The sequence below is a fragment of the Rhinolophus ferrumequinum genome, chromosome 4 (assembly GCF_004115265.2).
Source record: "Rhinolophus ferrumequinum isolate MPI-CBG mRhiFer1 chromosome 4, mRhiFer1_v1.p, whole genome shotgun sequence".
In the NCBI taxonomy this organism is placed as follows: domain Eukaryota; kingdom Metazoa; phylum Chordata; class Mammalia; order Chiroptera; family Rhinolophidae; genus Rhinolophus; species Rhinolophus ferrumequinum.
Window position 1 is genome coordinate 84141204 of NC_046287.1, and position 15740 is coordinate 84156943.

At 34.3% G+C, this 15740-nt stretch overlaps 1 protein-coding gene across 3 annotated transcripts in view; it reads left to right on the forward strand.

The window, feature by feature from the left end:
- The window catches only part of GPM6A (glycoprotein M6A), a 235153-nt gene that overhangs the window by 185891 nt on the left and 33522 nt on the right, over window positions 1-15740 (forward strand). For all 3 annotated transcript variants that reach the window (XM_033104821.1, XM_033104820.1, XM_033104822.1), the window contains exon 2: window positions 11362-11554. In XM_033104821.1, coding sequence (XP_032960712.1) covers window positions 11362-11554 — 193 coding nt within the window. The remainder of the gene's footprint in view (window positions 1-11361; window positions 11555-15740) is intronic.

Below are 15740 nucleotides of genomic sequence, written 5' to 3' on the forward strand. Positions count from 1 at the left end.
TATTTAAAAAAGATTTATTAGAGACTTTTAACTAATACTTCCCTGGTCTTTAGGGAGCAAAGCGTGTGACAATATTTCCCCTAATGAGAGAAGGAGAGAGAGGGAGAAAGTGAGGGAGAAGGAGAGAGGAGAAAATAAAAGTAGTACTCTGTTAAATTAAATATATATTTTAGCTTTTTAAAGTCTCTGGTGCTTGAGAAAAAATAGTGCTTGCAGAAATGAGATTTCTATTTTGAAATGCTGCCATTTTGCTTATTTCCAGATCAGGTATACAATGACAATTCAGAGACATTTCTCACTACCTCAGGACCACAGAAGAGTTTTTCCCCAACGAACTGTGACAATTTGTGACAAATTGTGAAAAACTACCTGTTATATACCCATTTTGAAAATTCTGTTAATGTCAATGGTGAAACAGCACAATTTGATTATCAGGAGAGTTTGTTCTCTATATTTTGAAATAACAGTTGGATGTAGGAAATATACATTAAAACATTTTTATCCTTTTGTTGTTTCAAAATATGGCTTTAAATTTTGTCTCATAACAAATTTTTGTATATTGCAGTAACTATGAAATAGACAATTTTAATATCTGCCTTTCTGGAAAAAAAAGATTTTTAAATTTAGAATAAATGTGTAAATTGCAAGACATCAGATTGCATTAAAAAAAAAACTACCAGTATGTTGAGAGAAATATCATTGTATCTTCAAATGTCATAATGAATTTCCACGAACTAAATTAATGAGAAACATTCTGTAAGTAATCCATGCTATACTTTAAGAGAATTTGTATTTTTTATTTTTCTTTTACAACTTTAATTCATAATTAAAGAAATTATTCTATGGTTACTAGAGTCACAAGCTTTTAAAATTATATTTTGATTTTCAAGTATGTCTTCAAATTCCTCAATTATGTTTTTAAATACACTCCAACTCTATTAAAACTATATGTATTTGACCATCTATTTGGAGTGTGTATAGGATGGTCCCATCTTTGTCTTTTTTCCACTGGCGTTTTGAATAAATCTGTGATCAATAATTTTTCTGTGTGTCATAGTTTAAACATTGTAAATATTTTTCTTTATCTTTTGACCAGTTTATTTTTAATAATGTAATTTTTTCAAGATTAGTTTTAAAAATGTATTTATTCCTTTATTACTTTAAAATAATAATATAATAAATTATAGATCAAGATATTTGTTGATGAGTTAAATTATGTGTAAGATATTCATAAGTAATTCAGAAGTTCCCCTTAAAAGACTGATAAGTCCATTTAATTATAAGAATAAATTTACACTGGATATAAACGCTAATTTTATTTTTTCAAAATCCACAGAATATCTGGGATGATGACATAAGCAAACAGCAAAGCTTACGTATCCCAGGCACCACATTATTTTGGAGCAATGCTTAAATGATTTTCAAAATCATGTAAAATTTTATTGTACATCAGTAAATAACTTGTGATGAATAAATTTTAGAAAAATATCATCCTCTTTTCTCAAATTTCTTTGCTTAATTAATTGGCCAGTGATTTTTACTTTTATTGTCAATGCCGTCAGCTTTTCCTGTTTGGAATTTAATAGTTCACAAGTGCTCAGGATCTTCTGTGGACTTTTTCTCTGTTGTTTTTGGTATAGAAGTATGTGTTTTTATTTTGTTTGGTGGATAGTCATATTGATAATCCTCAGCATGGTATACTTATGAAAGCAGAATGTTAGAGACAAATATATTCAGTACAAGTTCAAACACTGACAGGTACTTAGCTGTATGGTATTATTATATAATGGGTATTCTAATCCTAGTTTTTCCTTCTACAAAATTAAGATATGATGTTACAGGAAGGCTTTTGAATTATCTCTCCAGCAAACCTGTATAAACACTGATCTTTCAGTTACTCAGAAAGAAAAAATAAGGCCATTCACCAAGTTTCTATTTCTTCCTCCCAAAGTAGGAAATTTTCATGATTCTGATATTTGTCTGCAAGGCAGACATGGCGGAAGGCCAATGACCTCTTCTTGACCCATTCTTGTTGGTTGTTAGCATAAAATTTCCAATTAATTAATTCAAAAAATAATTGAGCATCAAACATGTGTCAAATATTGTTCTAGGAATTGGGCACACAAAAATAAACAAAACCCAGAAATTTATGACTCATAGCTTTTACATTTTGAGAAGAGAGGCAATAAACATAGTCAATAAGTAAGATAAATAATACAACAGATGCTGATTAGTGTCATGGAGAAAAACAAAGCAATCGTGCGGGATAGAGAGTTCAAATTTAAACTGTATGACTTTTCTGGATCATTAAAATATAGATGGCTGCAAACTCTTTACCACCCCTTTCAGGGTTGGTGAATCTGGGCTACCTGTGAATACTTTGACTGTAAAATGTGGCAAAAAGAATGCTCTGTCTTTTCTGGGCTCAGCCTTTAAGAACATTGGAAACTTTTGCTTTCTCTCTATTAGAGGTCCTGCTTTGATAGAAGCTGCCCAGTATGCCTCACGGTGCTGTGAGACAACTTAAATAGCCACTAGGAGGGACCACTTGAACTGTGATACTCCTAGGAAGTCCTCAGCTCCTCCAGGCATGTTAACCGGGGCACCATACATGCACGTGAGGAAGCCATCTTGTACATCCTGCTCAATCAAGCATTCATTGACTCCGGCCCCATTCACCTTTCAGCAACTGCTTGAACAATCCCAAGTGAAAACTGTCCAGTAAAGCCATGAAAATGTGAGAAATTATATTGTTTTAAACGAATACATTTTGGGGATAGCTTGTTAGGCAGCAATGGATAACCCAACAAACAAACAACATTTTGAACAAATTTGAAAGTTGTGAGGAAGCAAGTCATGCCAATACTTATGTTAATAGGTCCATTTACTACAGGAGAAGATGAGGGTATTTAACTGGATCTCTAAACATCATCTGAACAAGCAAGATGTCTTCTACAAAAACCTCATAAGTGTGTGGATTCAGGCCAGTCTGGGTGCTTCACTTTCTTTCCTTCCAGGGATGGCTCTGATTGTACATCAGAATCATGTCTCTGCCTGATTGTTCCCTCACCGTAGGAGCTTATTTATCACAGTAGTGACTATGATTCTAATCATTATTGAAGCAATTAACTTTTCTGCCTTAGGGAAATAAGTTTAATTAATCAAAAGATTCTTGTTAGGTCATGCTGACCAGTACAGAATGTTCTGTAATTAGTGACATATTTTTTAAAACTATCTAAACATAAATATTAATATTATAAAATTTTTCATAATAAAAACATTTTTTAAAGAAAACTATCATTATTCTTCTGGAAAATTCACAATACATAGGCTTTAACGTGGTTTTCAGTATCAATGCTCAATAATCACTTGAGAAATCACCTGTATGTAGTTAACCCTCCCTCATAGGGTATGGAGCTCACGTCATCAAAACATTAAAGTCTTGGCACAGTTTCTGATGCACTGGAACTTTTCAAAAAATTCTTATTGATGTCATTTATTGAGAACGGCATACTTTGTTTAATAACTTGTCCAAATTCTTAGAATAAATCATTCTTAATCCCTGTATTACATGTATATCTAGTTTGTCAACTCGTTTTAAAGCATGTAAGGAAATTTAGTAACATTTTATATAAAACTGCATGGTTTCCATATGTTGCTGCATCTGTACGTCAGAAACCTCTGAAGCACTCGATAAAAACAGACATTTTCAACAGAGGGGATTCTGGGAATCTCTATTATTGACAAAATTCCTGGTGATTTTCATACCCAGTCACAAAATTAGCAGGGTATAATGAAAATTTGCAAACTCTACATATTCTTTTTCTTTTTAAAGTCGTTCTTCTCAAAATTAGAAACCAATTTGCTTAAGCACAGTATTATAACAATAACTAAAATGTTTAAAATTAAAACCTGTCATTTGAGTTTGTTACCTTGATAATGCCACTTTGTCCCAAATTATTCAAATGTTTCTCTTAACTCTATACTTTGTTGAGGCCAGGAATATATTTAATAAAATGTTAATAAAAATTTTAATAATATTTGGGTTTCATCTGTTATATTCTAGAATGCTTTAAAAATATAGATTGTCATGTCGTTAACTAAAGGGTTAGCTATTAGAAAGTCTGTTTGCTATAAACTTTACAGTGTAAAGCATTCTCCAGGAGCACAATTTTGAACTATTATACTATTGTCATCTTTCTAGTATGCTGCACTTTACACCAAGGGCATTTTTTCTACTATTATTTGAATAATTTTGAACTCTAAGCCCACTGCCACTCCGTGATTTGTTGGTGAATACTGTGATCTTGGCGGCAGAGGTTAGCAAGCAGCCTGAGTTCTAGATGGAGAGTCAACTTAGAATACACAGTGTAACAACCAAGACTCTGAAAGGCTTTAGTGAGAGGCAGAACCAAAAACACACAATGAAACAAAACAAAAACTAATCAGAACAACAGTAATGACAAAATTCTGTGTAGGACAAAAAAGAAAATTACCTGTCTTTTACTTTGGGTGTTGTTGAGGGAGAAAATAGTCTCCTCAGAATTTGATATCACAGCCAGCTCTCCTGTGATTTAGGGACCTTAACTTCTGCTACCTTTAGAAACTGAAAAACTCAAGTCTTACTTTTAATTTAAAGGAAATCATTATTAAAAAAAAAAGATTGCTATCGTATAGACAATGTTCTCCAACAAAAATGCAATTAAGATACAAACAAATAATAAACTGAAAAATAGAAAATCTCATATACTGGGTGTGCCAAAAAAATGTATGCACATGACTTGTATTCATCTTTTGTTATTGGAATATATTGAGTACTACAATTTTAATACAGTTTTTTCCTTTCTTAAAGTGTGTATATATATATTTTTGGACCTCTATATTTTGAACCCTCTATATTTTGAAATTTTAAAAAAAAGAAAAATGTAAATAAATATATGTCAAGAAGAAATCACAATAGGCTTCAGAAAATTCTTACAGCTGAACAATAATGAAAAGATTACATATTAGAACTTGTGGAATTAACTCAAATAAAATCAGAATGAAACTTTATATCTTTGAATGTTTTTATTAGAAAAGAAGAAAGACTGAAAATTAATGAACTCAGCATCCATCTCAAGACATTATGAAATGTATAGCAAAATATACCTATAGAAAGTAAAAATAAAAAATAATTTAAAAATAGAAATTAAAGAAACAAAATAATCATGCCAAATGGGTTACTTGAAAAGAAAAATAATATTGGAATCCACTGGCATTACTTATCATGAGACCTAATAATGCTATTTACTAAGTACCTGTATTTATTATTTATGGGCCTCTATTTTCTGGACTTGATACTTGATAGAATTGCACCTTTTGTTCTGTGTGGTCGAGGGTGAAGCATATGGTTCTTCCTAGATATTGGACGGTGAGTAGAAACAGCACGTATCACTTGCAGCCCAGAGCATTTGTCAAAGTGAGACTTTCCTGATGTTTTTTATTTCTGATGTGACCACTGACGGTGTTCAAGATGATGTATCCTATATCAGCCCGAGTTTCTGAATGGGCTATAATGGGCAGAGAACCCCACTACTAACCTGGGATGGAAACATTATAGCCTGTGTGATGTTTTAAATCACTGAAAAAATCTTTCTTAAATTTTTTGTAGCAAACATAGAACATAAAACATAGGCTATCCTGACTGAAATACTTTAAGAATAGAGAAAGAGAGACACAGCTGTGAGGTAGTGGGGAGGGAGGGAGAGAGAGAGGAAGGAATTTGAAATCATCAGGGAAAATGAAATATGTGTAAATGAAGAAATTAAAAGCAGTATAAAACAACATTATGTACAACTTTATTATAAATTTTAAATCTTAAATTTATAAATTCCTATAAATATTGAACTTAGCAAACAGACTTAAGAAGAAATAGAAAACTTGATTAGTTGTATAACCTCAAGCAAATTAGATCAGTAGTTAAAATTCTTTCCATAAAGTGCAGTACACAAGTACCCTGGACAGTTTTACTGGCTGGTTCTACCAAATAGTTACTGTACAGCTAAACCTTATGTAGACAGCCCCAGGGTTTAGAAAAAGGAAATCACTTTACAAGGCTAGTATAAACTTGATTTTAAAACAAGAAAGCAAAAATTTGATATCAGTCACATTAATTAACATAGATATCCCTATCTGCACCCATGACATTCTTACCCTTATCCTAAGTTCCTTTGTTTCAACTTCAGTCTATTTTACCACCACTGGCTTCTTAGATTTTCCTCATATACTCTAGGCACACACCTGCCTCAGGACGTTAGCATTTACTTTTCCTCTATTTGAAACTGTCTTCTCCCACACAGCCTCTTGGTTGGCTCCTTTACCTCCTTCACACCTTTTTAAATATGTCATCTCAGTTATTCCTTCCCTAAAAACTGAAGCCATTATTCTAGTATTCCCTACCCCTCTTCTCTGTTTTGATTTCCTTCTCTGCACTTTTCACCAGCTCACATATATTACTTCTCCATCTTGTTGATTATCTGTCTCCCATCCCATTTTTTGTTTATTTTATTTACTTCCACAGCTCCTGCAGATATCATAGTCCCTGGCCCCTGGTGAGGGATCAGTAACTATCTGTGGAATGAATTGATAAATGCGAAAGTATTGAACAAAATGTCAGCATGACAAATTCAGCAATGTAATAAAAAATACAATATGACTCAGTTGGATTTTTCTCAAGAATTCAAGTTTAGTTTAAATTAGAAAAATTCATTGAAATGGCAGCTAAAAAGAAACAACATAAAATTTTTCAACAGATGGGAAAAAAGCATGTTATGGAATGCAAAGGTAAAGAGACCATTCTTAACCAATAAACCAACAGCAAACATTACACTTAATGGTAAAACATGGCAAGTGTTTTCTTTAATATCAAGAATAAGGTACCTTTTATCATTACTTCTACTCTTCTCACTGCATTTTGCCCAACCGGGTAAGTCAATAGAAGATAAAAAAGTACAAATAATGAAAAAAAGAAGAAGAAAGAAAGCTTAAAATTTTCACAGACGGTATGATTACCAACATAACACACTCAAAATAATTCACAAAATGAAAATAATTCAGAGGATCAAAAAAGAATTTTGCAATTTCCTAAGATACAAAATCAATGTAAAAATACCAGTTAGAATCCCAATGAGTTAAATTATGGAATCAGACAAACTATTACTAAAATTTATATGGTAATGTAAAAGAGCCATAAATAGCATGATACACATGAGGAAGATGAACAAATTGGGGAATTTTCTCCACCACTAACCAAGACATACTATATAAGGCAGTGTGGTATGGCCCAGGGATTCACCAATAGGTGATGATAATACAGAATGGACAGCCCACAAACAGACTCAGACCTCTCTGGATATGTGGTACTGACAGCGTGATGCTGTACTCATAGGTCAGTAGAAAAGAATCAACTCATTGGTAAATGGTGCTAGAAAAGAGAATATATTGTCACTCTTCTCAATCTCCCTTGTCAATCTCTTTTCCAGGATCCACCATTGTGTTGGTGTTTCTTCTTGGCTATCTGTCTCCAGTGCTTATTTTCATGTTGGTTTAGATTCTTTTCCAGTTATTTATTTTGGGGTACTTTGTGGAGTGAGCAAAGGCAAAAGCTTGTGTTTACTTCAGAATGTTGAAATGGAAGTAAAATAATCCTGTGTCTCATCTTTTTAAAAAATACAGACTATCTCAAGAGCTTTTATTTTCTTGGAAATTTTTATGTTAGGACAAGTCAAACTATAACTTCACAAAACATTGGGCAAATGTTTTAGAGTGTGTTGAAAAATCTCATAATCCCCCCCATTTTTTTTATGTGAAAGTAAACGCATAGTGTTAATTCGTTTGAGAAAATGTAACCAGGAACCGAATATGAGAAAAGCTTCTTTGTGTACGTAGGTAGTGTCTGTAGTATGTAAATTCTGTGTTCAGTATTTGAACCATCGCTCTCTTTGAGAATCAATGGCCCTATTCTAATAATATCTAGTATTGAAAATGTTTTTGGTGCAAAGTAGTCTTTATTGTTTTTAGAGAGATTTTCTCAAGAAAGGTGTTTTCTCCAGTGCCAGCAGTCCACCTCCTATGCTTTCCCTGAGAGTCATTTCGTAGAGTAGTTTCTCATGTGAGGTGCAGCAAAAACGTGGTGAAGGGTGGCAGCAGAATCCGCAGCGTTAAAGGACGATGATTGGGAGCATATCCTGGGCCTGGGAGCATGGTTACTATAGTGATGCTGCTGCTCTGCCAAGGCTGTTTCTCACTGTGGGTGGAAAGACGCTCCCCTGCCAGCAACTACGTGGGATTCTGGCAGCTGGAGAGAATGCTGAAATGATGCGCTGCTTCCCCAGATGGGAGCTCTGAGAGTCTTCATTTAAACCCAATCGGCAACTCAGGCCCCACGGAAGATTGGGGTAATTAGGCAATAGACCATTACAAGTGCAAAATGTGCGGGATGAGATACTTTAAGTTTCTTATTTTGAGTAAAAGTTTTGCAGAGGATCAGGCCTTGAATGGAACAATTCTAGGCTGACCTGGAAGTGATGAAGGTTTAGAGGAATATTTATTTGTCAATAAGGGTAATATGGATCCGAGCAATTTAAATGACAGCACTTAAATAGGGAGTGAAAGAAACATTTCCATTTAATTTGGAAATCTTAAACTCATTCAGAAGTGCCTGTTAACTCAGGGTTGTCAATTTAGGTTTATCCAGTATTTAAATTTATCTCATGCTTTTACTAATTTTAAAAGTCACTACTCAAAGCTATAATTAATGACACGGACTATAACACTAATAACACCCCCGCCGCCCCCCAACACACACACAAACACACACACACACACACACACACACACACACACACACTGCATATATAGAGTGTAGGTCACTAGGGTCAACTTACTTTCGTGGAGGCTAATATTGGTCCATCTAAACCACAATCGAGAAAATGTGAAATGAGTAGAAACTGACTCTGAACTAGTAATAGAATTAACCGGAAGTCCTCAATGGCAGTTTTGGTGGTCATCTATGGGCTTACCACTTCATTAACTCCTGAGCCCTTGTCATTCTGATTTTATCTTTACTCTGTTATAAGCTTTAGGTCTAGGACCTAGGACAGGTAATTCCTATCTATGAATCTGATGTTTGGATTCTTTTCTTTATATTTGAACTTCTATTCTGAGGGTTTTGTTGAATATGTTAATCTGGTTTTGTCACCTCGATGGCTGCCATAGAAATCCCACACACCTCTATCAAATTCTTCGAGAATAGTTGGGGAGAGAAATCACAAAGGAATGGGATTTGAGATGATGGGGCTGTTTGGGGCACTTGTCGAAATTAGGAATAACTTCTCTTTGGATCGGTACTGATTTTCTTTATTTTTAAATAACCAGTAAAGTGAAAATTTTACAACATGGAGAGTTAGAGAATAAACCAGAGATTTTTCTGCTACCCTGTTAATCTTCACCCAAAACTGTGTTCAGTGACATTCAGATACTATACACACTGGTCTCATCCATCTGCCAGTGAAATTTCCTCTTATCATATGAAGTATCAAGCTGTTCTAACCTTTCCTACTTCTCCACATTGTGTGTGTGTGTGTGTGTGTGTGTGTGTGTGTGTGTGGTTGTGTGTGTCAGGGACAGGAATGTTCAGGAAATGATTTTGCCCGTATAAGCAAGAGCTATGGAAGCTGGGAGGTGTTCAGACTTCTTTTTTACCTCCTCTGGGGCAGATGACATGAGCCATAATTCTTTTAAGAAGGCCAGTTCGTTGATCAATATTAAAATAGCAGCCTGGCATACATTATGAATATAATGTTACTTCACACAGGAAACTTGCAATCATTGCATATATTGTAGGTTGCTACAAACATACATGCATTCTAGTTAAAGGGCACACATATCTTCCTATGATTTAAGTACAATAAATAACAATGCATTTTCCAATCTTATGTGTTATTTGTTTCTGAAGAAGGAAAAAGTCAATTATATGGAGAGTTTTTGAGAGGCTTCAGCATTACAAAAGGAGATTTGATCAAGCATTTCCAAAAGGAGAACAGCAGGAGTAAATCTTTGGAATAGAATATGTCTAAGGAAGGAGTGCAGCACAGAGGTGAACCGAGGGGAACTGACAACATCTTTGGAGTTCCCGTAGCCTGTCAGCCCTCTTACCTGACTTAACTGTCTTTTCTCATCAGTGGCTCGCACCTAGTATCTCATCAATAGTTCTTATTTTAAAACATATATACTTAAGCATTTCTAGTTAATCTCTTAGAAGAAGATATCTAGCAGTCACCTAAAAAATCCTGATCTGTTTTGAATATAATGTTTAAAGCATCTTTCAAAAATTGAGGCTAAAGTGACAAAACCTCACAAAGCAAAAGTGATTACTGTGATCAAAGAATTTTTGAAAACCACATTACAACACAATAACAGTTAACACTAATAATTGTTAAAGTTATTGTCTAATAATGGTAGACATTTATTGAGTACTCTGTGTCATGCAGTATTTTATGTATTAATTCATTTAATGCTCGCAAGAATCATTTGAGAGAAATTCTTACTGTCACCTTTTTTACAAATAATGAAATCAAAGAAAAAACTTGCCCCAAACACACAGTGGTGGATCAGAACTCTAACCTGTCCTCGTCTCTCTTTTCTACTGTGCCAGGATCTTTTTCAATTTTTTATTTTATTTATTTATTTATTTATTTTTTGCTATGCACCACAAAAAGAAACAGTTTTTGCATTATCAGTTACTACAAAAACAACATACATAAATATCTGGACTGAAAAGATTCTAAAATAATTTGCCTCACCACATGCAATGCACTCAGATATTGTCTAGTCTGTTCTCTTTCACTTTTAAAAATTGCTGGTCAAAGTTCAGGAAACTGGGTTCACAGCTAACAGATTTTGACTCACTGTTTAAAAGATACAGCTACAGAGAGTTCAAAAGAATAAATGTCATTGAAATAAAAACTTAAGCATGTGAAATTTGAGGGCAATAAAGTCAAGATAGAATGATATGCATACTTGTATGTGAAGATTAATTATTATAGGAAGTCGGGGTGGGAAGGAAGCTTCTGTTGGTTTGGAGGTAGAAGAGGAAGCCATCAGTGGAAGCGAGTATTCTCTTGCCTGGAGGATGGGCTTATAATTACAAAACCTGGCATTTATACCTTCCAGGGCAGCGTAGGACTTGATTTACAAGGTTGACCTGATGTCATCTATAAATGTAGTTATATTTTCCCATAATGCTGAAGTTTGAAAAAAAATGTTTTAATTAGATTAACAAAAAGTTAATTTCTAACGTTTTTTCCTGTTGATCCTGTGCAGGGTGTTTTGAGTGCTGTATTAAATGCCTGGGAGGCATCCCCTACGCCTCTCTGATTGCCACCATCCTGCTCTATGCTGGTGTTGCTCTGTTCTGTGGCTGCGGTCATGAAGCGCTTTCTGGAACTGTCAACATTCTGCAAACCTATTTTGAGATGGCAAGAACTGCCGGAGATACTCTGGACGTCTTTACCATGTAAGTCATTCTAGTACTGCATGTTATTTTGAGATTATATGTTCACATTGCTGTGTGTTGAATAAATAGTGGTCTAGAGTTAAGTGAAGCAATGTCATGTAGAAGAAAAAAAGACTCTTAGGGTATATACATGAATCAAAAGTACATTGACATTTAGCATCAAAAGAGGACACATACCATAAGACCAGAGGCCAACTTAATCTGGATTTAATCTGTGTTTTAATTTGACTAAAGTTTTATCCAAAATTCAGTTATCATTAAGTGGAATACTTGCATTTCTTTTGCTCTTCTAATCTGAGCAGAGGCTGTTCTAATAGAATAGAACAGAAAATAGAGAACAGAGCCAGGTATAAATGTAGACTGCTGCTAATTCTAGGAAAATCACCCAGACTCTATGTGTACTCCCACCTTTTTAAAAATTTTAACTCAGCCCTGGGTATTATATCATCTTTTTTCCTTACCTCACAGAAATGATGTGACCACCTAAATAAACATTGTGAAAAGTTCTTATTGACTTCTGCAAAAGGATAAGTCATAAATAATGAGCACTCTTTTGCAATCACCAGTTATGCTTAAAATGAATATTTTGTCCAGAACATGTAAACTCCTGGGATCATTAAATTATGGTGATGTTAATATTTTTTTTAAACATAACTCAAACATAGTCTGGGAGCAAAAAAGAGTTTGCTGTTCAAGTTGCAGTCCCTTATTGTCTAATATTACAGAGAGGAAAAGTTTAGGATTGAAGTACAGCAGAATTTATTTTCAAATAAATTCCCAATTCCAATAATTTATTCAGTGATTTCTTGCCCACACAAAGAAGGTAGCTTATTTTCTACAGTTTATTTTATAATCCCGGCAGATAGTAACTTTCCTTTACGTTTGCCACTGTAGCATTTATTGTCCTACAACTTCTTGGATTTATTTCATGCTTCTTGAGACTGTGTGATTATAATGTTTTCATGTTGTTTTATTTTGTCATTCTAAATAAATTCATACTTTCTTAATCCATATGTACTTTTTCTGGAAAATGATGCTTTTAGAGTTACAAGTCTTACTGGTTGTATGGCTGGTTAGAGTGACTTTGCCTTTTACTCTTAGAATTCCATCAAAAGGAAGTTAATCCCATTTCTTACCTGCCAGGGCAGTTCCTACTGAAAATGTAAGCATAACCTAAAACCTAATCTAAGACAGCACCTGGTCAACCTGGAGAACTTTCAAAGTAAAGGACAACTTTTCTCGAACTACAATATCAGAAAATATTACATATTGCTGATTTTTTAAATAATCCATCAGCTACAGGCAGATAGATTGTCTTCAACAAAGTATTGCATATAAATTATATTTGTTATTTTATTCATTAAAGTTGCGGATTTCTATGAAAATGAAAAACAAAAAGGTGGTATGCATTTCTATCAAGGTAACAGAGTAAGAATTCTCTACTTTGTGGGGTGGAGGGCATGTACCCTTGGACAGAGAGATGGCAAAATTCTTAGGAACAGGAAAGTTGAAATATTTCTGTTTATCTAAAATATATCGGCACTTAAAATTTGAGAAAGATTGGTAATAAAATAAGAGATAGAACAAAGCAGGTGTGTCAGACTGGGAACCCTCACCCTGCAACCACACACACACATACACACACACACACACACACACACACACACACACACACACACAGATCAAGAGGAGAAGAGAGCTGATTAGCTACTCAGTTAAAAAGTGAAATTATTTAAAAACATAGACCCTAACTCTGAGGTATCAATTGAGAGCTTCATCAATGTCACTGACAAATGGAAATGAAGAATTAATAGCAAATTTTAAAAATCATGGCCTAAAAAATAAAAAGGAATCATATCACTTTCCTTGTATTTCCCAATGTAACTTTGTTTAACAAATTAGTTCAGAAAAAAAATAGCATTACCCATTAAATTGAATACTTTAAGCCCATAGTGGACAGTTTATCAATTTCCATTAAATTGGAAGTATAGCATGAATTGATCCTTGAGAGTTTATACATGATATTCATCATTTGAAATATAATTAAACTATTGAAAATGCTTTGGATTATTGCAGGTTAGTTTTCAGAGAACCTTAAGGAAATGGTTGCATGGATGTATTTTAATGTGATAAAACTGACATTTTCTTTTTAGTTTTATCCCAGCCTACACTGGACAAAATATGTTTTCACTGTGCCTTATTTTAAGCTAACCACAGATGTCCTTAAAAATCTACAGAGTCTCTATATTTAGGCTACATCCAAATTGCTAACTTTAGTTTTAGAATAGACCATTTTAAGACAGCATAAGCCTAATAGGTAGGATGAGATGATTGCATACACCTATGAGAAACCAATTGTCAAGGTATTTGTTTGACATTTAGACAGCAAACTTTAATATATCAGAGCTCTGCTAAAGGTCTAAAGGAGTAGTATGTGTGGGAGTTCAAAGAGGAGAAATCACAGATCATTTGCTTAATTTAGTACTTTTACCGTTGGTATCTTATACTGGAAGTTAAATGTGAAACAAATGATGCATGTTTGAAATGGGAAGAATACCGTGTTTATTGGAATAAAAGCAATGGTTCAAATGATCTCCCTTTTCATATTTCAAATAACTAAAATCCTTTATACTAAATCCTGTGAAGCTTCCAAATGATTAAGACTCTCTCCCTATCAGAAAACAGTTCATGAAAACACAGAGGGAAGATATGTACCATAAACTACTGGGTACTGTTAGGGGCAACGGATGCAGTCAAAGATTACGTAAAGGTCTAGATGAGGTAGAGGTTACCCTATGAGGCTGCCTTCCAAGGATATCAGAGGAATAGATAAGGTGAGGGAAAAACAGAAGAAGTAAAACAATATAAAGCAGAGCGGAGTGAAAGATGTGTTTGCAGGCAAAACACTTGCTTGGAAATAAGCTAAGGCTAGTTTGGAAAGAATGTGTAAGAGAATGATTGTGAAGAAAAGACTTGTTGGCCAACCTTAGTAATTCACAGAGAGTTCATTTCTTTTCTCTACAGTTCCCATGCTTGATTCAACCAAATCAAACACTCCTACAAATTAAACACTCCTATAAAGGAAAATATAGGAGCCTGTTGACTGGGTGTGTGACCTAAAAGATAAAACCAATTTCCTAAGTACCCTCTCTTCCACCTGTGGTCCTCAGCATGTGAGGAGTTACTCCCATCTTTATCTCAGCTTCTCTCTCTGTTTCTTCATTGTCTCCCTCCTCTTAAACATATACACATATCTCAATGTGGTTAATATCTCCAAGTATAGACAGAGACATATGAAGGGCTGGCACACTGGAATATGACTATTCCATGTCACTAATCATCTGTCTAGCATGCAAAATCTACTTCTCATAAATAAATATGCAAGTATTATTTGCTTGCATACTTGCTTATGCATTCTCCATTATTTGCTTCTGCAATTGCTTATGCAATCTCTATTTTAAACATATAATTCTAAATACCATCAGCCCTCACCAATGAAATGTGGCTCCTACATCTTCAGCTGATGTCACCCATTAAATCATTTTGTCAAACTCCATTTGAGATATGGAGACCTCCATAGAGAGGGAAGAGAGTGAATTTGTCAAAGATTTTGTGACCCATTAATATATTTTTAAGTATCACTCTATTTCTCCTCATCTTGGTTTCCCAGAAGCTTTTCCTCCCTTAATCTGTCAGCTTAGTCTTTCAAGTCTATGGTCATTTGTTGGCCCCAAACTGTTGTGACATTGAGTATATAACTTTCCCCACTATTCCCATTAAGGATATTCCCACTCTTTAAGTACAACTTCTAATTTTGCTGTAGCCAGTTAGGCCGCTCAACACTGAAAACCGCTCACTGACCTGTCACTTTCTGCTATGTGATGAGACCTATTTTCTGACTTGTGATTCCGATTTTCTTATCTGAATATCCTTTGGAAAGGTGTTATTATTGTACTTCATAGGTTTCACTTGACTGAGTGAGCAAGAAATATGGTAGGTATTTTCCTTCTGCAAAGCAGATTCACATAGGACAATGAAATATGTTAGAAAATTAGATATCAGACAATTCAAATCACTATCTTTATTAAGTGACTTGGCTTCTTGAATAATTCTCCTGAAGAATGAGTAAGGGACATCCTTCTTCACAAACATACCCCCATATAATTTGTTAGAAATGGATTGTTTT